At 36.1% G+C, this 24,642-nt stretch overlaps 4 protein-coding genes across 4 annotated transcripts in view; 2 read left to right on the top strand and 2 right to left on the bottom strand.

Annotated features, from left to right (window-relative positions):
* Positions 1 to 2,616, bottom strand: part of LOC139191327 (probable aldehyde dehydrogenase) — a 10,456-nt gene extending 7,840 nt beyond the window's left edge. Inside the window, exons 1-7 of the mRNA XM_070812011.1 lie at positions 2,273 to 2,616; positions 1,511 to 1,590; positions 1,130 to 1,233; positions 790 to 857; positions 533 to 590; positions 287 to 400; positions 1 to 77 (exon numbers count right to left, since the gene is read on the bottom strand). The exon at positions 1 to 77 is cut by the window's left edge and continues 7 nt beyond it. Of these exons, the coding sequence (XP_070668112.1) occupies positions 1 to 77; positions 287 to 400; positions 533 to 590; positions 790 to 857; positions 1,130 to 1,233; positions 1,511 to 1,590; positions 2,273 to 2,358 (587 nt within the window). The 5' untranslated portion in view covers positions 2,359 to 2,616. The remainder of the gene's footprint in view (positions 78 to 286; positions 401 to 532; positions 591 to 789; positions 858 to 1,129; positions 1,234 to 1,510; positions 1,591 to 2,272) is intronic.
* Positions 2,617 to 11,198: 8,582 nt separating this feature from the next.
* On the top strand, positions 11,199 to 14,824 carry LOC103437802 (WRKY transcription factor 72A-like). Its single transcript, XM_029093233.2, has 5 exons — positions 11,199 to 11,438; positions 12,588 to 12,671; positions 12,793 to 13,362; positions 13,491 to 13,604; positions 13,724 to 14,824. The coding sequence occupies exons 1-5, from the start codon at positions 11,307 to 11,309 to the stop codon at positions 14,576 to 14,578; spliced, it is 1,755 nt and encodes a 584-aa protein (XP_028949066.1). The 5' UTR covers positions 11,199 to 11,306; the 3' UTR covers positions 14,579 to 14,824.
* A 969-nt stretch (positions 14,825 to 15,793) lies between these two features.
* LOC114820941 (uncharacterized) lies at positions 15,794 to 17,950 on the bottom strand. Its single transcript, XM_029092296.2, has one exon. The coding sequence runs from the start codon at positions 17,948 to 17,950 to the stop codon at positions 15,794 to 15,796; it is 2,157 nt and encodes a 718-aa protein (XP_028948129.2).
* A 3,944-nt stretch (positions 17,951 to 21,894) lies between these two features.
* Positions 21,895 to 24,612, top strand: LOC103447849 (ubiquitin-conjugating enzyme E2 2). Its single transcript, XM_008387053.4, has 6 exons — positions 21,895 to 22,304; positions 22,933 to 23,074; positions 23,216 to 23,241; positions 23,663 to 23,752; positions 23,859 to 23,947; positions 24,199 to 24,612. Exons 2-6 carry the CDS (start codon positions 22,950 to 22,952, stop codon positions 24,325 to 24,327), a joined length of 459 nt encoding a protein of 152 aa, XP_008385275.1. The 5' UTR covers positions 21,895 to 22,304; positions 22,933 to 22,949; the 3' UTR covers positions 24,328 to 24,612.
* The last annotated feature ends 30 nt before the right edge of the window (positions 24,613 to 24,642 follow it).

Raw genomic sequence — 24,642 nt, forward strand, 5'->3', positions numbered from 1 at the left:
TAAGGCCAACGGAAACCATGACTTTGCTGTCCAAGATGATTTCCAGGCACCCCGAAAGACCTTGCAAGGAAGCGGACCTGCCACATGTGTTAAACAAGATAGTAACGAAACTGGAAAAAGGATTTTATGTGAATTTGGTCACAGAAATGGCATTGTACTGTGCTTAAACCAAGAGTAAATAAATGAAATGTTACTCTACTACTATACTATGTGGGCCCTTTTCTCTCTCACATATATGCTGAAAACATAAACGTGAACTGTGCTGATGTTTGTTTCTAGTGCGTACCTGATCAGCAGAGAAATTCTCCAGAAATTTTTGAGTAACATAAACTTCACCAGAAGCCTGCTGGTAACTCTTTGGAGCAACCCTTTGTATTAATCTTGTGAAGAAATCAGAAACCTGACAGCCACACAATATTAAAATTGTTCATAAAACTATAATATATCATGTAAAATGGTTGAACTGCATCATCATAATCCAACAGAAGGAGGTCAAAAGAAGAAAATTGTCTTTCTGATGTACAGTTGTTACCTTTGGCAAGGAAAGCATGTGACCTGCCTTTGCAGATATGTCCCCCAACATAAGATACCTGCAAAAAATGGTATATCAGTTGTAATTTTTGTTTCAACTGTTTTAGAATATCCCTGTCGAGTTCTTCAAAAGGGAAAAGTAAATGAAAATCTTGCTATCCTCTACCATTACATGAATCTATGCGAGTAATCTAGAGAAAGTGATGATGTCTAAAGATAAATGAAGACACAGAAACAGAAATAATAATAAACACAAACCTCTCTGGTGCTTTGAACGGATTGTGAAGACCATGTTTCGGGCACTTGGACAAGCTCTCCACAAATGGCTGCAATAGCAATCCAGCAGTCCAAAAAACATTAGTTACTGTACATATCAATGACATGGAACAAATAACGGTTTAAGCTAATTACTACATTGCATTACAAAGGGAAATCAAAATAGGACAGGATGGAAAGAAAGTAGGCACTTCGAAAAGTGCCTATAGTATTAACCGAGATGGGTGCTCAGGTGCTCAACATACATGCACTCAACAAAGGAAATGATAAATTTGTTAAAAAAGCAAAACAGGATCTTGTACCATACAATCTGCAGGCATACCTGAATTCCTGTTTCATCAACTTCGCAGACTCTAATGAATGGCTCCCCATTTAAAGGATCCAAAATTGTGTTCCATCTATCAGTGTTCTTCCATTTACCCTGCACTGAAAAAATACAACATTTCTTTTCATACTTGATTTTTTTTTTCCCGGTCAGTTTTAACAAGAGGTCCATACACCATTGTATAAAAAAGATAACATAGAAAATACTATCAAAAAAGTTGATGTAAGGAAATACACTTAACGAATCAGGTTATAATCGTTCGAGTTTTTAGTCTCCAGTTATAACTCCAAGACCAATTACTGTTCGAGTGCAGAGCACTTTTCATGGGAACCAATTTCCGCTGGCAAATGACAGGTACTGCTAAAATGTGAGACATACCCAAGTTGAGAACTTCAGCAGGCTGTGATCCCGATATCTCTTCCACTTCAACAGTTGCAAAGGGTACCCCGTGAATAGATCTGCCATAAAACAGAGAAACCGAAACTGTTAAGATTATCGCCAGAAAAGCCATTACACTAAGACATACAAAAAATTGTCAAATTCTTCAATTATACGGCAGGAAATAATGGTGGCCTAAAACCAATCTCCCAGCATTTCCTTTCAATGATAAAATGCTACTGCAGAAACATCATCAGATACAGATATTCCTCTCTTTTCATCAACAATTACATAAATTTACAGGTACAGTATGTCTTGAATTAAAAGCAAAATTCATTTTCCAAAGGTAGATGCAACGGGAAAATCGATCAAATCATAATCGAAACCAAGACGAAATCAACCATTAAAATTTGGTCTCATTTCATAACTGCAGACCAAAAGAAACCGTTGGTGAATGATGATGCTGAAAAGACATCATTTTTCCAGTTATCTGAGTCTACAGAACTAATCGGCATCGTTTAACCAGCCTAAACAAATCAACTTCCTCATCATCCAAAAACAAATCAAAATATTTGATAATCTAACGCAAAAGATTGCAACTTTTTTTGCATCCAACGGCCGATATCAGCAAAATAACAAAACCCAATATCCTAAATCACATAAAATCCACAAAGCAACGCCAACCCAGATATATTTTTGACGTTTACAACAAAACCCACGAACCAAAACCCAGCAATTCATCCAGTAAACAGAGAATCACACCTTGAGAGGTTGAGTGAACTGAACCAGCTCAAGGCAGTTTGCGGGGCTCTGGCTCTGAGTTCTCTTGAAACCAGAATCCTGTTCATGGTGGCGGATGCAGAAGTGAACGAAATTTGAGTTTTTGGGTCCTCCCTATAAAAGCAAATGTAAATGTAAATGGATAAGTTAGAGGTCGAGTTGAAGCTGTCACTGACTCACTCTCGCGCCGCAGTCTTTGGTTTTTCTGTTCCTATATTTATGATTGTAATCTGTAACTACTGCTGCCACCTGCCAGGCTGCCACTTCAGTTTTTCACATCCCAATGGCACAAAATCCTAATTTTAAAGTCTAGGTTATGGGGATGGGAATTGGATCCACGTTGAACCTTAGTGTCTCTACGAAGATAAAGTTACAACAGTAAGTTGTAGCGGTAACAACCACAAATGTTAGTTAGGCGCGGCTCGGTTTGGTGCGATTTTGAGTGAAACAAAAACTAAAATCGCAAGTTTTTGCCGTTTGGTTGGATGCGATTTTAAGGCTAAAACCGAAATGAAACCAAACCATTTGGTTCGGTTAGGTTTGGTTTTAAACGGTTTTGGTGCGGTTTCATTGTTTGAAAAAACTATTATGATTACCTAGTTGTATTTCATTTCATTTTCCTTTGATACACACTTCAATTATCTTCTATGAGCAACATTTACTGTTTGTTTTTCATTTTGCATGTCTTCTATTACTGCATTGTTCAAACATGCATACAATATTAAAATTCAATCAAGCATGCTTCAATTACAATCAGGCATGCATACAACATACATTATTACTTTGCATCATTCAAGTTTCAAACTTTTATCTTTCCTTTTCCTTTTTAGCACACTTTCTATCGTCTCATCCTCTGGCTTCTCAGGGGAGTCACCTGTAGAAGAGTGAGCAACCCAACTATGTTTGCTAGATTCTTCAAAACTTGACTGAAACATAAAATAAAAAGTAAGCAACAACAACAATTAACAACAGTTGAAGGAAATATTTGCATATCCTGGCTGTGTTGCCTTGTACCATAAATTATGTGTAGCTTTTTCTACACTCTATCATCTGATAAATTTTCTTATTATTTTCTTTACTTTTTCTTTGCTTTTCAAGGGAGTAGGATTCTCTCCCCTCATATTCTCATCCCCTTCCCTCCCCTTCTCTCACACATTGCTTTTTGTCTTATTATCTTTATAAAAAATCAATATAAGATATTGACGTGGCTTAACCGTGATCGTTCAAATAGGAGGAAAGGAAATGGGAGAGAGATTAGGAGGGGAGAAAATCCTCCTCCCTTTTAAGACACACTTTTGGCAATTTGAACATTCAACGGGAGCTTAGATTAATCACAAGCATGTGTGTCCCATCTTATAAGAGTCACAACTAATTTCTGACTAGATTACCATAAGTATTTGAAGATGAACAAACAAATAGTTTGAATTGAAAGCTACAACAGATTTAATAAACAAGTAACAAGTTTTGACTTTTGACTTTTGACAATAAAAACAAGTCCTTCGATAGCCCAAATGCAGCATTATTTATTGTAGTCAGCCTCATAGCCTCACTTCCTTACCCAATTATGAGTTCATGAACTAAGAAAAATCGAAGACTAACCAACAAAAAATCAAATCCCCTTTTGACTTTTGACAATAAAAACAAGTCTTTCGATAGCCCAAATACAACATTATTTATTGTAGTTAGCCTCATAGCCTCACTTCCTTACCCAATTATGAGTTCATAATCTAAGAAAAATCGAAGACTAACCAACAAAAAACCAAATCCCCTTTTGATTTAAACCCAACCCTAAACCTAACCCTAAAATTATTCTCAAATATATAAGTAAATTTAACTAAAACAAGTTATAAATCATAGTTTTTACCATATTAGCACTCTGAACTCTAGAGGCTAGGAGCTTGAATAAAGCGGAGGGAGAGAGAGTTAGATCTTAGATGAATAAAGTTAAGCAGTACATACTAGAAGAATGAAAAGATAGAGATTATGTGGCCATGTTATGATGTGGTTGAGTCCATACTAAATGTATGGACTCAATGAAATAACCAATTATAATTTAACATTTAATAAAGTTATGTAGTTTTGATTTCGGTTCTGTTTCAGATAGCCGGAACTGAAACCAAACCGGTTTTCCTTCAATTGGTTCGATTTCAAACGGAAATCGTTTTGAAACCGCAAAACCAAATCGTTTGGTGCGGTTCGATTTGGTTCATGTTTCGGTTTCGGTTTTCGGGTTCAAGTGCCCACCCCTAGTTAGGTTGTGAGAGGTTTTAGGTTTAAATCTTGTGAATGATGAATTCGATACTAAATTAGGCTGCACATTGTGTGGCTCAACCAAACTCCCCCCTTAGTGTAAAAATATTGATGTACTAAAAAAAATGTTAGTTAGGTTGTTACTAGGAAAGTTACTATTGTATAGATTTTACTTTTACCTCTTTTACTTTAGTGAAGGGTAAATATAAATACCCTCATGCAACTCATCATTATTACAATGAATGAATATCAATATTCTCAATAGTCCAGAGCATAGGAATAAAAGAATATGGGCCACACAAATTGAATTAGACGATTTTCATTAATTCATTATACTGACCTACTTCACACAAACTACACAAATCAAAGACTCAGATTCTTTAATCCCTAGGCTCTGGGCATCAGGTTCAAAGTGGATCCAATTCTGTGGGGAAGGATTAGCATGTGAAGGACACAAAGATGGTCTTATTCATACATTCATTTTTATTTTTTGCACACTCTTTATTAATTTTCGTCATTTAATTTTCTTCAATTTATTTGACCTAACGACTAAAAATTAAAAAATATATATATACTTTACATGTGTGTCTAAACAAGCCTCGATAGGAAGAGAATCAAATTATAAATGTTGATCAGACAAAAACTCCCGATATTGTTCACTTTAATGAAAAAAACATATTTTTACACTAAATTTTCAATTCTCATTAATTTTCCTTTATTTTGTCCTTAAAATTCAAAATTTTCAAATTATCCTCATTAATTTTCCTTAGAAATAAAGGCAACACGCCTGCTTTTGAATATTCAAAGCCAAAGTTCAAAGAGACCAAGGGATGGAGACCATCTATGAGCAATTTGGAATCATCCTCAATCAACTTTTATATATTGAAAGCCTGCGATAGTAGCTTCGAGACCATCAGTCAATGCTTGACCTTTAACAATCAATATATTCCACGAATCTACCTGACGGGAGTACTTTTCTTTCCTTCTCTTGGTGGCTGCGATTGCGAGCCGTGGGTTGTTTGTTAGAGGACGATGAAATTTGGTTCTTTTTTTTTATTTCAGGGGCTTGGCTAGTTCTTATCTTTGGCGTTTACAAGAGAACTTGTTCGTGGTCGGTGGCAAGTACTGCAAGTGCTTCGGCAACGGAAGATGATCTAGGTGTTTAGGGTTTGCTAGTGTGTTTTGCTGTGTTGGGCTTAACTTTTGGGTTGAGCTTTTCTTTTATTGTTGTTTTGGAGGTTCTCATGTTGTTTTGTGCTTCGTGTGTTTTTGAGCATCTGGTCTTGTACGTATGATGTGTTGGTAATAAAATGTTACCTTTTGACCAAAAAAAAAATTAGGCCCACGATTCCTTATGTTTAGTTTTTTTTTTATTCTTATCTAATTTTTTTGGACATTTGATATTCCTTTGCAAGTAGCAAATATGTGAGATTGAAATATGATTAAAGTGATATAGCTATATTATATTAGAATATGAGTTAATAATGTACGATAGATACATGTTCATTCATACTCTAGTTGGTGTATTAGTTATATTACGTAGTTCTTATATAACACAATATTTTTTCTCTATTAAGAAGAAAAACGATTGGATGGTGGAATGTATTTTTGAACCTATGTTGGCTTTAACATTTTGGACTGATTTTGAAGTGGAAATATATGTTCCATAGAAGGTTCCTTGAGAGCCATCGGATCAAGGTTCAAGCCATGGTCAATGGTCGGCAGTCACCTCTGCTGACGATCTTAGCTTTTTTTTTCTCATTGGTTCCATTTTAGGCTTTTTTTCTCCTTTTCTTTGGTGATGACTTCTAGACATACCATAGTAATGTAAACTTGAATATGCTCATCAACTGATTAATTTTACAATAATTGCTCATATCAGGGAATGAAGGGACTTCGTATGTACTTCTAAAGAGTTAAACCACTTCTCGTATTTTGTTAATAATTTTATAATAGAACATTTTTTTTCATAATATCATAACGTTACCTAGCTAACGTGTTGAGCTCACCGACTCACGTCACCTTATGTGTAATATCCACATATTAATCTTAAATAACTTCACACAAAAGCAAAAGTGTTGAGAACATAAATCTCACGTTTGAAAGTTAAGGTACTGTTTGGTACATGGAATGGGACAGAACGCAATGGGACGGGACACACTCCCCCCACGTTTGGTGTGCCAATTTGCTTGGGATGCGTTGACCTGTATAATGGATTTTAGTCAATTTTCTGTGCCACCCTCCCCCTGGAACGACTTGTTCCAGCCCATGGAACACCAAATTATAACTTTTTAAACAATAACACCCCTCATCTTTTTCATTAATTTCACTATCTACCCTCCCTCTCTCCTGTACCCTCCTCCTCCTCCTCCAACACAAACCCAGGCTAACCCAATCCCGGTAAACCCATCTGAACCAAACCCCACCTTCCTCCCGCCGCCTCCTTCTTCCATGCTAGTCCCACGACGAGACCGTCGCCCTATGCCTCAAAAACCTCAAGACCACCCACTTGCAGGACGTGGTCGACGCCGTCCCTCAAGGGATGAGACGGCGAGGATTAGGTGGAAGATGTGAGGGATGACATTGAACTCGTCGGCGGTGGCTCAGGTAAGGTCGAACTCGTCGGAGTGGGTGAGTACGATTGTCATTTAATCCTTTGTTCCATTCTAAACTGAGCGTACACCAAACATAGCATGGAACTTCTATTTCATTTCATCCCGTTCCGTCTCATTCTGTCTCATCTGCGTACCAAATGGTACCTAAGGAACGTTGCACTTCCGTCAAAATATGTGGCGTGCATGATCTATCTTGAAGAGAAAATTTTGTCAGCGAGACATCTTTATTCTTCAAGTCGGATGTTTGACGAGAAGTTCTTTAATTGTGAAAACTCTAGTGTCGATCAACCTTTTGAACATTATTGATTGAAACCTTTATTTTTTATCCATGCAGAAAGAAATAGTTCTTAAAATATTGGGATCGGTGGGTTTTGCGTTGTATATACCACCCATTGACATTTGAGAGCTTACACCACCTGCTTCTATATTTCTTTTTCTTGCTAGATTCCACTTCAATTAAAACAATATCTAGTGGGAAGCTTTCGAACAATTGACTCTGATAAACAACATATATGTAAGATCCATATACATATATAAGCATGCATTGTTATTTAGTTATTTGGTTGGTTGGTTCATGTAGGCATATCTCAGTCATCTAAATAATTCGTTGACTTAATTAGGGTCTTTATTTATCCGAAAATTAAACGAGTAAAATCTACCTTGATTAAAAACTCATAAAGCATGTTAACTTAGTTTTAAGGCATTAATAATCTACATGATTAATTAGTAACATAATTAGCATGAACAGTACTGCTATAATCTTACCATATAATCTCTGCCTAGGCTGTCGACTCTGATCTCTGGGTAATTAATAAACTGATCAGGGCTTCCTCGATCTATAATCTTTACCAATTAATTGAATGATAATTTGCATTAAGTTAATAAGAGGTAAAATTATACATTATGAGGATCAATTCTAGTAATCTGAACAGATTAAAAGTTACTTAAGTACTTGCTCTAAACTTTTAAACCCTAATATTTTCTCCGGTTCGAGTCGTGGAAACAGTCTCTTCGCAAAGTAAAGGTAAAACTATGTATGATAGATGTTCTCCCCAACCCTTACAAAGCAGAGAGCCTTACTGTGTTGGGGTTGACCTTTGTAATGGTAAAAGAGATATTAAGTTGGAATTCAACTTACACGGAAATGTGCATGTAATTGCATGAACAACTAGGAAGCAAAACTCACCTTTAGTTTTAATTATATATAGATATGAATATACTTCATCATATAAATGGGAAAAGATATTGAACGGCATTACTTACTATTTGATTAATCCCGCGTCTGTATATTAACACTATCTTGTTAACAAGTAATAAGAAGATTTCATGTCTCCAGTCTGATATGGCAATTATCTGACCTGAGATAGCTTGATTTTAAATTCTCTTCTCTTCTCTCACTTTAAGTGTACTTATTCTTATTTAGTTGCATGTATAGTATATATTACAAATCTGTGTTTTTCTATTTCAGAGATTATTTGTATGCTTGCTCTCTATCAATGGAACGATTTAAACTTCTAATTTCTATTCTCGTATTTACATTGAACAAAGATGTAAGGTCCTCAGCGTCCCACTCGGCATAATAATTTGATTTTGAATTTAGTTTTTTTTTTTTTTGAATAAACGATATTATCTACACTAACGGGAAGGGGTGGGCGCAGCCTCACAATAGGCTAGCAATAATGTGGTTCAAATTCGTCTTTGACGATAATCAAACTTAAGACCTCTCACTTACAAGTGAAGAGGAATATTACTAGACCATAGTGTTTAGGATAGTAATCCAATGACTATAGAGTATGCCACCTGTCAAAGATCAGCTGAGTTAGTTAGGGAATGTTGTTAGAGTTAGTTACAATAACTTGCTGAGTAAGAAATGAATATATTGCAGCTGTATAAAATCATATATTAGCTTAATGAAAAATATAATCTTCTTAGCTAAATCTCTCTCTCTCTCTCTCTCTTCTCTCTTCTATCTCTCTCTCTCTCTAGCATCTGATACACAATGGTTTACGCATAGTACTAAGTGGCTGATTTTAAATTTAGTTAAATACGCAACTACACTCACACATACTAACACAATTCCTTGTCTGTTGGCAACACAGTTTCTCTCAAAACTCAGTTTGACAAATCACACAGGGTAAAACAATTTATAAAGGCGGGTTAAGTTTAACCAATCTAATTGAAACACCAAGGGAACATCATATGCAACACGGCCATTGTATGGTAACTAATAAGGTGGTATTGATAATTAAGTACAATTGTTGTGGTATTATTGAGAGTTTCATAACTTAATCAATAACAAATTAGGTTTAAATTTATGTGTGTGTGTGTATTTTTCTTGCGCTTACAAGTGGACTGCTTGCATATTAATATTCAATATTTTATGGAATAATGCTTGCATTCACCCTTAGAAGATGAGTTCATTCATCCACTTATTTATAACATATCTCACCGTAAACTTTCATAATGGGAATGTTCAATCTTCTGATTTCCATTTGAAGATCATCTCTATAAACAAATCATTGAATCATTTAGTAATCTAAATGTATGAAATAAATCAACGGTTTATCATAAATGTTACTTGGTATCTACACCATTGATTTATTTGATACATTGGGATGGTATGATATCCAGTTCGAATGATTTTTGTAGCAAAGATCTTCAAATGAAGATTAAGATATTAAACGGTTCTGATTATAAAATTTATACAGTAAAAATACGTTATTTGTAAGTGGAGAATAGTCCATCCCCTATAGAGGGAATGCACGTAGTATCCTATTTAATTTTGGCAAAATGGGGTTGAAGACCTGCTTCATATTGCTTTGCCAAGTAATTTAATGGGTTTCGACGGATTTGCTATGATATGTAGAAAATGTAGTATATTCTTCGATCGTTCTATTCATTTAATCCCCCGGAAGGGTGGTGAACACTAGCTGGTCCCTTTTTTGTAAAATAATAAAAATAAAAATAAAAAATCCCATAATTTGTCAAAGTTTTGAAACACCAAATTTCCCATTTTATTTACTAATTTGTAGAATTGTTATCCAAATAAAATACTAGCATAATTTGTCAAATGACAATGCACCAAAAGTAATCCTAGTTTTATTTAATCCTTTGAAAATTGTACACAAACATTGACTTATTCAAGGCATAATATCAATCTCTGATCACCTCTAGTCATCCTTCATCATATGACTTTGGAGAGCTACATCTAATTCCAATTCCAACATGAATTAATCACATGGTATTTACGTTAAGGTCAAATGCATAGACAAATGAATCCAAGAAGAAAAATTCTTGAACTGACCATAATACTTGTAATTAACACCCATAGTTGACCTAAATCTTAACTTTTCTCAGTAGATACAAAACCCTAATACCGCACCCCTGAATTAAATCTATAGACAATTAAAGTTTGACCATGAACCGATCTCCATGTGACTTTTGTAACATACGAAACTTCAAAGCCTTCAAACTATTCAAAGTTTTGTCTCTAGCTACTGCTTGGGAGATTAAATTGGTAAATTAAATGACATAAAAGTTGATTATGATTGGATTACTTAAGTGTTGATGTACTTATTGCTTATTGGTGATACGTTATTTAGTTTACAAATTTAGTCTACAAATTCCCTAACTTACCCTTTGTCTCGTAGCATGTATCTCAAACGTTGATGTTGAATTCTTCTTCTTTGTTTTCTTCCTTTTTAACAAGATTATAATGAAATTGTTTGTAGTATCACTTAGCATTACAGTTTAGTAATATTCATCTCGACTTTTAAGTAAAGAGGTTTTTGGTTTCACTCTCGTATGTGATGAGAAAACAGGAATCAAATTATAACTGACTCGACGTATAACATAGTCCAAATTTTCGTCTCAGTGTAAATATATCGTTGTAGTGTGTATTTCTTTTGCTGCAATTGGAGAACGGGTGCAGTTGACATTTTGTGTGCCGTGGTCATTTAAGTTATTAGCTTATTGTATAATAGTTATATAAGCTATCTCATCTGATATATGATTTAATAATTTCAAACTTTTAAAGGGTTGAGTCAAATACTGCACGCTGTCTATATAAGCAGAGTAGAGATTGAGGAGGCCCTCAGAATATCGAATTAGCGAAAAGAGGATAGCAAAAGGAGAGAAAACTGAAGAAAACAATGGAGGCTGCTTCCGGAAAATCTAATAGCCATGGAGGATCAGAAATGGAAGAGGAAAGAATAGTACTTGAATCTAGTAGTATCGCTGATGATCAAGAAGCTGGTTACAAAGAAGACATAATTGTTCTCAAAGTAAGTGAAATTAATAAATAATAATAGTAATAATAATAATATTGCATCTAAAATTTGTTTCTGTTTTCTTTCCATATCTATCAGAAATTCAAGAAATCTTGTATATATATATATATATATATATGTATGTATGTATATGTATCTATGTATATGTATCTATGTATATGTATCTATGTATGTGTGTGTGTGTGTGTATGGAGATTGAGCTTGTGATTTTGGGAGAATTAATTATGCAATTTTTGAAGGATTACAAGCTATTTTTATCTTGTTCCTACACAAAGAAAAAGATTATGGTATGAGTTTAGATCTATAACAAAGATTTACATGGCCATTATTTGTTATGGATTTTAACTTTATATATGTTAAGTACCTTTGAACTTGAAGGAAATATTATCCCTTTTTTCTTGAAATCAATTGTTTTTTTTTCAAAGAAATCAATAAAGTTTTTAATGTTAGCATGATTTCTTGTATTATCTTTTTTTTTTCTAGTTCTTTTGAATTTCAAGTAAATAAAACGTGTATAATTAAATATCTCTCGTCATATATAGCCATTGGATTTAAATCCATCTCTCACTGATCTGAATTCTCCCCAAGTTTTTGGATTTACATGCTTGCGCAACTTATAATTGATTAACTATATTTGAAAGGTAATTAAATCGTGAGCAGATAAATATTTTTCATTATTAGAGGTCCTGAAATTAGGGTACATGCACCATCAATCAACATCCACAATTGGCTTTCATTATTTAATAGTGAAGTATTGGAATGGGGCGGTGCATAAACCAGAGCTAATTTGGCCATCTAGCGGTTTGAAGTCAGGGATGTATGACTTATGGATGCCTAGAGTTGTATGCTTTTGTTTGTTTTAAGTATAAAACCTTTGATTCAGTTTAGGAATGATCATGTAATAAGAAGAAAGCAACAATGTTAATAGGGTTAGCCTAGTGGTGGCTAAATTTAGAGTTCGAAACCGCCTTTGATGTAACAAAAAAGAAAAAGAAAAAAGGAAGCAACGGTGTCCGGTTATTATTAACTATTACAATTTAACATGTAACGAACATTGCAGGTTTAATTATTCTTCAATCTTTCAATTGAACTTAAATATCATCAATGAATTTTAATAAACTATGTATGATACTAATTGAACAGATGTCGACCACAAGTAATATAAAGGGGTCCTCGGCGGAACCTGATCATTCAGTGGCATCTACTTCATCAAGCCTAAAGGAACAGGTACTTATGTTCACTTTGTTTATTATCATATATATATATATATATATATATATATAAAGAAAATCAATTAAAGGCTAGAGAGAACTAAATTTTCCGAGTTTATTTCTCAAATATTTTATAGGATTATCAGCTTGAATCTGCTAGAGCGGAAATGGGTGAAGTTAGAGAAGAAAACCAAAGGCTGAAGAAGTACTTGGACCGGATAACGGAGGACTACCAGACACTTCAAATGCAGTTCTATGACATTCAACAAAAAGCAAACAAGTCCAAGGACATTGCAATTCCAAGTACTATTAAGAAATATAACCAAGACGAGGAATCCGAGCTTGTGTCACTCAGCCTCGGATCATTTTCTGGAAAACCTAAATGGAATCAAAAGAATGATAAAAACCCTAGCACTAGTCAAGGGAATGTAGAAAATGAGTCAGATGGAGAGAGCTTGTCATTGGGGCTAGACTGCAAATATGAATTAGCAGCTAAATCAAGTGCCACAACTGATCAAGTGCCCTTGGCAAATCCAAGCCCTGGAAGCAGCCTTGAAGAAGTGCCCAAGGAAGAAGCTGGTAAGACTTGGCAACCAAAAAAAGTTCTCAAGACAATAAGATCAAGTGCTATAGAAGATGAAGTTGCGCAACAGAGCCCAGCCAAGAAAGCTAGGGTTTCAGTGAGAGCCAGATGTGACACCCCAACGGTTAGTTTACACACATATTAATGAAATTAAGTAGTTCATATGCATGCAAAAATGGAATTTACTAAAGATTGGTTAATTGTTGTAACCATGAGATTTTATTTACTAAGCATAATTGTACTTGGACGCAGATGAATGATGGATGCCAATGGAGGAAATATGGGCAAAAGATTGCAAAAGGAAATCCATGCCCTCGTGCTTACTACCGTTGCACCATTGCACCTTCGTGTCCAGTAAGAAAACAGGTAAATGCATGCACCTATCTGTGTCGGTGTTTGACACATCACCTGTCACATAATATGATTCACTATATGGTATCTAAAAATATATTGTACGCTAATTTCTTGATTTGTAATTAATTTAGGTACAAAGGTTTGCAGAGGACATATCCATCTTAATCACCACCTATGAAGGAACACACAATCACCCACTTCCGATGTCAGCCACAGCTATGGCTTCCACTACCTCTGCCGCTGCTTCCATGGTATTATCCGGTTCATCATCTTCAAGCTCTGGCAGCCTGAACCCATCAACTACCGCTGCGCACGATCTTCATGGTTACAATTTCTACCTTTCTGATAACTCAAAATCCAGATTCTACACACCCAACTCTTCACTCTCATCTTCTCTCCCAACAATCACCTTAGACCTCACTTCAAACCCTTCATCAACATCCAATTCCTTGTCCCATCTCAACAAATTCTCTTCTTCATCAAGTTCTTCCCGTCAACTTTACCCTTCCACCAGCCACAACTTTGGATCAAATTCTGAGTCCAACACCAACATTTCTTGGAGGACCCCCTTACCTCCATATAATATCAGTAACAAGAATCAAATTGCACCACTAAGTAGTCTTGGAATCAGGCAGCAGCCCCTGCAAAACAGCATGTACCAAAACTACATGCAGAAGAATATTAACCCTAACCCTAATCCCCATCAAGGAGTTCCGCATCAGTTTCGACCAGACTCTATTGCAGCTGCAACCAAGGCAATCACAGCTGACCCTAGTTTCCAATCCGCCTTAGCCGCCGCCCTTACATCAATCATTGGCAACAACAGTACTGTTGGGACAACTGGCATTACTGGAACCCTAGGTCATCTTAAGCAAGCAGATGGTGGAGACAGTAGTATCAGTTTGGCTCAGAAATTCAAATGGAGTGACCACTTTCCAGTAAGTACTACTGCTTTCTCCATTCCTTCAGTCACAGATAGGGAATAACAGTAGCATTGGATGTGCATCAAGCTATTTGAACAAAACAACTCCCAGCGAATTCGCAGCTCGGGAGCTTGATGTTTCTGCCACCTTCATTGCCATTTTCAAGTGCCCCCAAGTGTGCATCTACATGATACTAGAGACCACAAGAGTTTATAGTTTTTTAATTGAATAATAATGTTTAATAATTTGTAAACAGTTAATTAATTTGATTAATCTCAGTTTACTATCCTAAATTTTTTTTATTTTTAACATTTACCACATGAAATGTTTTTCATCCCAATTTAGTACATAAAATCATATTTCTGGAATATTTTCATACATTCGTTAAGTTTTCCATCAAAACATTATTTATCTGATGACGTGGTACTTATGTAGATAATGACTGGGCACGTATCACTATGGGCCCACATGGTAATTAAAAAAAAATAGTTTTTTTTCTGGGCTGTCTCCTCACCCCCAACCCTTTCCATCCCTTCTCTTTTCTGCACCCAAACCATCTGCACCCACCCACCCTCTTCACCTCCGCTGAGACCTGCGAAGCTGCCGCAGCAGACCACAAGGCGGATGACGACATATCGTTACCTCGCTCCGTCGCCATTTTCTGCTGCTTCTTGGGCGGTGGTCTTGTGGCTTGAATGAACATGTTGATGACGTCGGTGTCGATGGAGATGATGACTTGAAATGGAATTGGAGCTCCTCCAATCCAACAAACGGCAAGCGCCCATTGGGGTTTGACGGCGGCGAAGATGACGAAGAGCATCGAGAGAGGAAGTTGTTTAAGCTTTTGGATTTGTTATGACAAGGTGGAGACGATGATGAATTAATTTTCGTGCGAGCAATTGGGGATTAGGGGTTTTGCAAAGGATGGAGGTGAAGAAGGTGGAGGTGGGTCGGGTATACCAGGGCCGGTCCTGTGTTTTTGGGTGCCCAGTGCGAAAGCTCAAAATGTGGCCTTTTTTAATACGGAAACATATAAAAGGTCGTACCCAGTGCACAAGGCTCCCGCTTTACGCAGGATTTGGGAGAGGTTAATACGGAAACATATGTTTAAAAAAATATTTAACGAGGGCTGGAACCCAATCAAAGCTAGGGGGCTAGGCCCTCACGCCCAAATGATATTACTTGAGAAAATATACAACGGGGGGGACATAATACCTAAACCCCGACAATCAAAAATACAATCATATACAACCATTCCTAGCAAAACTCCTTGAAATTTCAACCTTTAAGAAATTGTCTTCTGGCATTTTTTGAAGCAAAATCATCAATTATATCATCATACTCCAAGTCTTCAATCTCATCCTTTTCAATGCATAAGATTGCTAATCCATTTAGCCTATCTTGAGTCATAGTGGTCCGCAAGTAAGATTTTAATAATTTCAATTTTGAAAAACTTCTTTCTGCAGATGCCACGGTCACAGGTACAGTCAACAGTACACGATAAGCAATCAAGACATTAGGACACATGTCAGTTTCTTTTACAAAGTTTGCTATTTCCATGGATGTCCAAGGGTTATTAGAGAAAAATGCTTCTTCAGGTAACATCATTTGCAACACCTGTAACTCGGAACATAAGTCGGCTCCATCTACATCCATGGTATTTCCATGTTTCAAATGTGCTTCAAGATTCATACAATTTTCTTTTAGTTGTTGATCATCCAATGAAATCAACTTCGGTGCATCAAACAAGAAGCCAAAAATATATTCAAAAGCCTTTAACTGTTCAAACCTGTGTTTCAGTTGAGAAAGAGCAATATCCACTATAACAAGAAAATAATCTGTTCTAAATGATTCTTCAGCAGACTGTTGTTCCCTCTCATTACCATCAACTTCATCATGATGTCTTTTTCTAGGTCTATGACGTTTAGTTTGAAAAACAGGGTCAATTTCCGATTCAAGTGAAATTTCTTTAGCATCACGCATGGCAGAAGCCAAACCAGTTTCTGTGTAGTTTTCAAAAAAGGTAACAAGTGCTTCCAAAGCCTTTACAGCAACATCAAGACGCATGTCTTCAGATTGTAATTTTTTGCTCACCATGTTAATCTTCAACAAAATGTCATACCAAATAACCAAACTTAATACAAAATCAAAACTGGAAAGTTCTCCTGATGCTAAACATTCTGCATCCCTACTCAATTGGGGATTCTCAGTAATTTCCACCAACGTAAACAAAGCATTTCTCACTTGGGCTACTTGGGATTTAATTGCTTTAACACTTTCAATGTGACTTCCCCATCGAGTAGTTGACAATGACTTCAAAGTTAAACCATCAATATGTTCAAGCAAAATATTCCAACGCTTTGTAGAGTTGGAAAACACCGTATATATGCATTGACATGCTCCAAAAAAAGATTTTGCTTTAAGACATGAACTTGCCATATCACAAACTATTAAATTAAGACAATGAGAACCACATGGCATGTAAAATGCTCTGGGATTTATGTCTAGCAATCTTTTTTGGACACCTTGGTGTTTCCCTCTCATGTTAGATCCATTATCATAACCTTGTCCCCTCACATTATCAATATCAAGATCAAGAGACTTTAGGACATCTTGCAACTCATTAAAAAGTCCTTGTCCTGATGTATCTTCCACACTTAAAAACTCCATGAAATACTCCCTTATATTTATTGACCTACTTGACAAGTCAACACATCTCAAAATTAAAGTCATTTGTTCCACATGACTTGCATCAGGAGTACAATCAAGAATGACAGAAAAAAATTTGGCTTCTTTTACCTTTTTAATGACAGAAAAATTAAAGTCACTAATTCCATCTTTTGCTAACTCACTTTTTGAGGCAATTGTTTTAAACAATTTACAACAAAAGCAAAAGACTTTATCCAACTCTTTTGAGTACACGAGCCATTTCCTATCATAAATTTCACCCGTTGGTAATTTTCGATCATAGTAGTGTGAGGAAAATTTTCTAGAGAGTTTGTCCTTAGGATAAGTGAGATTAGTTTCTCGAATTGGCCCATTTTCTACAAGCAAGTCTCTCATTTCTGCATTAAGACCATCCCAAACTCTTGGATCATAAATGTTTATATGGAAAATAGGTTCAGGAGATTCAATATTTTCCTCTACACCAATATGATCATCATCAACATTTAAATCCACATCACCACCATTTTCATGGTCTTGAGACTCATCACCAACATTTTCTTCTAAATCACTACCATTTTCATGATCATGAGACTCCCCAATAACATTTTGTGGCTCTTCACCAACATTATTTTCTCTCAAATTTTCAACTGACTCATTCTTTGTAGAGAAAAATTTATTAAGAGATCCTCTTAAACTTTCGGCAATTTCGTTATCCTTTGCCTTTTTTTTTCTTTTCATATTACCAGAGAGTTGTTTCCTAAAAGACATGGCTTCAATAATTTGTTTGCAAAAATTACCTACACATGATATAACAAAATTTTCCTATCAAAATTATCATTCCAACACATTATATATTATAAAAACACTAACACATAGTCAAACATATTATAAAAATTGAACCTAAAATTGGGTTTGAAATGAAATCAAATAATTCAATAATCAATTAGTCAAGAATTCAATTCATCATTCATCAACAACAATAATTCTATACATCAATTATCAATTTATTATATAATTCTATATCACTTGCATTGCAAAATTTTATATTAAATTATAAATTGAGAATTAAAATTTAAAAAATTTACCTCAAAAATAATTTTGTCTCCATGCTTGAGAGTTTGGAGCAACCATTAAAGCTTGTAGCAAAGAAGTTGGACGGCAGAGCAAACCAAAGCACCAATAATTCAAAGAAAGAAAAATGATGGGCAGGGAAGGCAAAGTGAGGGATGTAGGGAACAAAAGAGAGGTGGGTGGGTGGGTGGGGAATCGGGAAAGGTTAGAGTATATTAGGGATTAGGGTTTGATTGGGACCACTGGTCCCTGTTATGTCTTGTTATGTTTTTTTTTTTTTTTTTTTTTTTCGGCTGGGTCTTTCTGGACCCTTTTGTTGCCTTTGGGCTCTTGCCAGCCCCTATTTGGGCTGTGAAATTTTTTTTTTAATACTTAGTTATATGGGTTTTTTTTTTATTTTGGTGCCCTCTTCATTTTGGGGCCCTGGACAGTTGCCCCTGTGGCACTGGGCCTGGGCCGGCCCTGGGGTATACATGGTTGGGTGGGCGCAGTTGAGAGAAGGGAGAGAGCGGGGGGTGACGTGAGGTAGGAGAGGTGGGTGTGCGGGGAGAGTGGGTGCAGATGGTTTGGGTGCAAAGCAGAGAAGGGATGGAAGGGGTTGGGGTGAGGAGGTAGCCTAGAAAAAAAAAATTATAATTACCACGTGGGCCCATAGTAACACGTGGCCTTCATTCATTGTTCATATAGACACCACGTCATCAGTTAACAGATGTTTGGATGGAAAACTTAATGGATATATGAAAGTGTTCCATAAATATGACTATGACTTTAGGTACTAGACTGAGACAAAAAAAATTCATGTACTAAATGTTGAAAACCAAGAAATTTTAGGGTAGTAAATTGAGATTAACCCTAATTAATTCAAACAAGGTAATTAAATTGAGTTTGAATTTTTGTGTATTAGTCTGTTTTTTAAGATACATAGTGGTGATTGTATGACTGTAAATTGTCTTTATTCCTAGACGTGGATATACATGAGAAGGATTGAAAACGGTATTAGCTGACATAAGCTTTGATATATTTTTTTTTAAAAGGGGACAACTGGTGGTAAGCCATGGTTATCCACTCTTTCTGGGGGCTGGGAAGACTCACAGAGGCATTTTCAGCCTCCCTCTGGCCACAAGTCTGGTTTCCAAACCAGCAGCGGATTTTAAACCTGAGACCTCCAGTTTTTAGTTTTAAGGAAGTCTCGTAATCCGCGCTTTACCAATAGGGCACCAGCTCGTGGTTATATTCATTTGCGTGACCAAATACATCTCTATCACTTTGGTGTACGTTTTTTTTTTTTTTTTTTTTTTTTTACAAGAATTAGTAGCAATTTTTCATTGAGATGATAACTGTTTGGGTTAATATTTGAATATTGGGTTTGAATGAAGGAATGCCCAAGGATGCCAAATTAAATGAGGACTTGCCCGAAGCCCAGCATCGAGCCCAGAGACAAACTAAAGCCCTCTCAGCCAAGGCATAGGCCATGTGCCTATGACTGAAGTGACAACTGATAGAGACCAGCTCACTACTAACCAAAAAGCACTTTCTAATGGCATAAAGGTGTAAATACATGATGACTCACTGCCCCTGGGAGCCCTTGGGCAAGAGCAAAGCTCTAACAATCGAGCCAAATCGCTTATAAAAGGAAGGAAAGACAACAGAGATAAGGACACTCAACCAATCAAATAAACAACATACAAACTCTGCTTTCAAGCCAAATTTACATCCAAAAAGCTGAAATCAACCTAGATTCAGTCATTTTAGCAATAGTTCCCTTATAAAAGCTATCTTTTGTCTAGTTTAAAAGCTCTGCTACCTTACCTAGTGTCATAGTATCGATTCCCTCTTGTAAAACTTGCTTACCATCCATCCCTTTTAGCATACAACCCCTGTAAACTCAAAGAGAAGTGGCTGTAAGAGGTTCAACCTTACCCGACAAGGTGAAATCTTGCTCGAGTCTCTTTGCTTGCACCTTAAATTAGTGGATCTGTTGCTTAATGTACTTTTCAGCATGTATTAAAGTTATTTCCATATGTTTTCCACTTAAGAGTCTCATTTGCATCAAGATCTGGTTAACTTAATAAACCTACTTTCATTAAGAACAAACTGGATTTGAGGAAATGGTTTAAAGAGCTCTGAACTCCCTTCGTTTCGAACATACAAGATTATGAACTAAAAGTCTTTGTTTACAAGGCAAGAAAAAGAACTTAATACAGACTTAACCCATCTGTGACAATCCTTTGATAACAAGAAGTTTGAGTAACTTAGGCCGCAAGTAATCGCTCAAAGCACATCTATTTCAACATTTGTTACACTGAGATAATAGTGGCATGCCTAGCACTTTGTTAATCTTGATTGTGACCCTCAAGGCCTACACCAAAGACCCCATAAATGCACCTTTCAAACTAACTACTAACTTATATTGCAGCACACCAAGCAACAAGAGCCTGTCAGACAACATCACCAAAAGTGCCATTCACCCCTGGAGAGCTATGCGAGGGGCCATCCACCTTTTGCCTCAAACAATAACAGTTACAAAAATTGTTATATGGATATATTCTTTAGTTACGCTAGATAAAAGCTCTGCGGCGCTTAATGTGAAAGTGGCATAATGAAAACGAGGTGAAAAGAAAAATTGGCGAAAGGTGAAATTAAAACCCAACCAAGCCCCACCGTAAGTTCTTTGCCTGATATGATCTGCATCCATTTTCAGCTAGCTCATGACTTGTAAGGGAGACAATAAAGGAGCAAGAGGAAATGACAACATTTTTAGCTACGCATGGTTGGTGTGTCATGAATACAGTGTGATTATAATTTGTAAAGAGCAAACCATACATTGTATTCCTGGTTCATGAATACAATGTCTTTCTATGAATATCATGCCGTCGGTGAGACTGTTGTTTATGTACAAGTATGATATTTGATAATGAATTGTCAATTAATACTTGTCTTTCCTTAATACGAATGTAATGCACATCGATCGAGGGTTGATAGTTGTGTAAGAATAAGCATCAGTATCAGTATGGAGAATCGGTTATTGGTTTCAAGTTTGGATAGGAAGACTTGATAAGAATGGATTATTAATCCATGTTGTTCTAGGATTAAAAGAACAAGAAACTGAATTTATTATGGAAACGAATTTAGTTTCGTAGGATTGTGTTTTATATATACTGGCCTACGTTCTCACAAATATAACGCTCAATTTTGAACTAAGACCTATTATTAGTTTGAGTCATTTGTTTTTTTAGGGAGAGGATGAAGGTTTGTTATTCTTTGTTGCTGGTATTGATCATGGCATCATCATGAACTGAAGCATCTATATGTATGTTCTCCATATATAAGGGTTGTGAATTATGGTTTGTGTTATGGATGTGACTCATATTAGATGATGCTGGATTCTATGTTTGTTCTAATAAGTTATTCATATAAATCATGTGTTAGTGTTACCGTTACATTGTTAAAATGTGTCTTATTTTACAACGAACTTTACATGCATCAACGGTTGACAATTGTCCATATACACTAGCATCATCATCAAAATTCAAACTCAGAACTTTACGTGCAAGAACAAATGCTCCTCTGACTCGAATGCAAGGTTTAATATTTATAGCCAAATCATATGACAACCCAAAGATGGTTTATGATATGAGAATGGTAGCTCTTGAGCCTCTCAGAGAATTAGAAACACCACAAAAATGAAAAAGAAAAAGGGTAGGGAGACAATATTCCTCCTTTCACAATTTGAGGAGAAAAGCTGATAAAGAAAGAGAAGGGCAGCTAGCATGTAGGGACAGTGCTGAGTAGACCGACCCCAACCACACCACAAAATTCCCAAATTCTTGTTCACTTGATATTTGATATAATAAAGCTAATTACAAAACAAAACTCCACCCTCTCTCTCTCTCTCTCACAGTAGCTCTGTGTTCCTCTCCCCACCAAACCTAATGGCTTCGGCTTCGATCTGATCAAACCCACCTCGGAAACCCCTTCTTTGATTACCATCTTCAGTAACCCAATTCGGAGCCTGCTCGGATCGGGACCTCTTGGAGATTCGGAGCTCCAGGTGAGATAATCTTCCTCCAAGTTTCCCCAAATTGTGTTCAATTTCTGTTGTTTTAATTTATTTTCCATTTTACTGTTATAATTGATTGATATTTTAGGCGGGTAGCGCATGTATAAACAGAAAGATTCAATTTTTGCGTTGGATTGGGGTCAAATTGTCTAGCTTTATTGGCTTTTTGGTACCCTGAGTATTTGTAACCTGAATATGAATTTACGGTGTTTTTGTTGGTGTTGAATTAGTGAAGAAAGGATGCTTCTTTTTTGTTGTCATGCATATTTAGAAACATCTGAAAAGCTGCTTAATTGAAGTGAAATTTCCAGTTTTTGAGCTTGATTTCAGGTCTTTTTTTTTTTTTTGAGAAGAAGCTTGATTTCAGGTCTTGAGCTATGAATTTTGTCTATACTTAGCTCAGCTGAGCTATCTATGGCGTAATTTAAAGTATTTGTGTTGGTAATTATGTATTTCCGTTGCGCAAATGGAGTTGCCCCAATATCTGTTGTATGCAATGTGGTGTAGAAAAATGGTTTTTGATGTTTTGGCAGGCATTGGAAAACAAGATGAAATTGGTTTCATTCAATGCATAGTTAATCTAAAATACGGTTTTTTAAAATGGGTTGATGATATGTAGGTGGTAGCAAATTAGCGATGTCGACTCCTGCAAGGAAGAGGCTGATGAGAGACTTCAAGAGGCTGCAACAGGACCCGCCTGCAGGGATTAGTGGGGCTCCCCATGATAACAATATAATGCTGTGGAATGCTGTTATATTTGGGTAAGTTGGAAAAATGCAATGCATATAAGAAATCTACTGTTGTTTCCTCTTCTATTATGCAACATTAATATTCATTTTTTCGGTATGTTTAAGTACGGTTGGATAAGCAATTTCTCGTTTCTTGTCTGGTTTGGATTGCAGTCCCGATGATACTCCTTGGGATGGAGGTCAGTTAATCCTTGCACTGAACTTTTGATTATGTTCTTATGGGATATTTTATTCACCATTTTATATTCAGGGTTGGAGACAAACAGCCTGTACAGAACCTATGTTATGCTCTAGTTAAATAGCGGGGAATCACTATTTCTGTTTCTTTTGTTTTTAATGAGTTTATGCTTTCATCTCGATGAATTATTTAGTTGCAGTCGGATGTATTATTTATTTCACCAAGTTCTTAAAATTTTTTACTTTCCAATAATAAAAGCTGAAAACTAGAACCGGAATAAAAGATATAACTTATAAATTTCCTCCTTTGTTTGTGTAGTGTGCCGTTTTTCTCATTGACGTGACAATTATATGCATATTTCTGCTGAATAAGCTTAATTATGTTGATATATACATCAAATAACTTTGCTTGGAGCTATGCAGGCACATTTAAGTTGACTCTTCAGTTTACCGAGGATTATCCGAACAAACCACCAACAGTCCGATTTGTTTCTAGAATGTTTCATCCAAATAGTAAGTTGGAGCACACATATATTTGACATGAGCATTTGCTTTGTGTTACTTGTTAAACATTTCTCCTGTGGTTTCTAAATTCAAATTTTCTTTCAAATTTGGTCAGTTTACGCGGATGGAAGTATTTGTTTGGATATTTTACAGAATCAGTGGAGTCCTATATATGACGTGGCAGCTATCCTCACGTCTATCCAGGTATGTTTGATTGTGTGCATAGCATTGTTGTTTCCTTGGTTATATTTATGAACTCAAAAAGCACGAAACCAGGTATACATGTGGCAAGAAGCATCTATATAGCTTATAACTAAAATGAGATCGTCTTTGGGATGTTAAAATTTTGTTTCCGCACCTTAGTGTCTCAAGGAAGGATATAGTAGTACCCTACAAATATAAACAGCGGTGTATACGTTGAGAAGATCCTAACTGTTTGCATATGCTTATTGCAGTCACTACTATGTGATCCGAACCCAAACTCTCCTGCAAATTCAGAAGCTGCTCGCATGTTTAGCGAGAACAAGCGTGAGTACAACCGAAGAGTGAGGGAAATCGTGGAACAGAGTTGGACAGCAGACTAACTCCATCATGGGAGAGCTTTTAGGACAGTCCGAATTTGTTCGAAGGTATCTTATGAGTAGCATTGTTACTCTCAGCATCATTGTGCAAACTTATCAACATTTATCCTGTATTTTCAATGTTTTCTTCCCTAATCACGACGCTTAGGATTTGCTTTGTCTTTTAAGAACATGTCTTGCTAGTTGCCACTGGTGAAGCTCATGTAATATAGTGTTGTGTATCATTTGCATTGGTTTGTTATGAACTTGGGTCGGAATTTGAAATGAAAAAATAGTGGTTTACTGCAATACCAGCAATTATTTTTCTTCGTCGGGTCG

The sequence above is a fragment of the Malus domestica genome, chromosome 14 (genome assembly GCF_042453785.1).
Source record: "Malus domestica chromosome 14, GDT2T_hap1".
Classification (NCBI taxonomy): domain Eukaryota; kingdom Viridiplantae; phylum Streptophyta; class Magnoliopsida; order Rosales; family Rosaceae; genus Malus; species Malus domestica.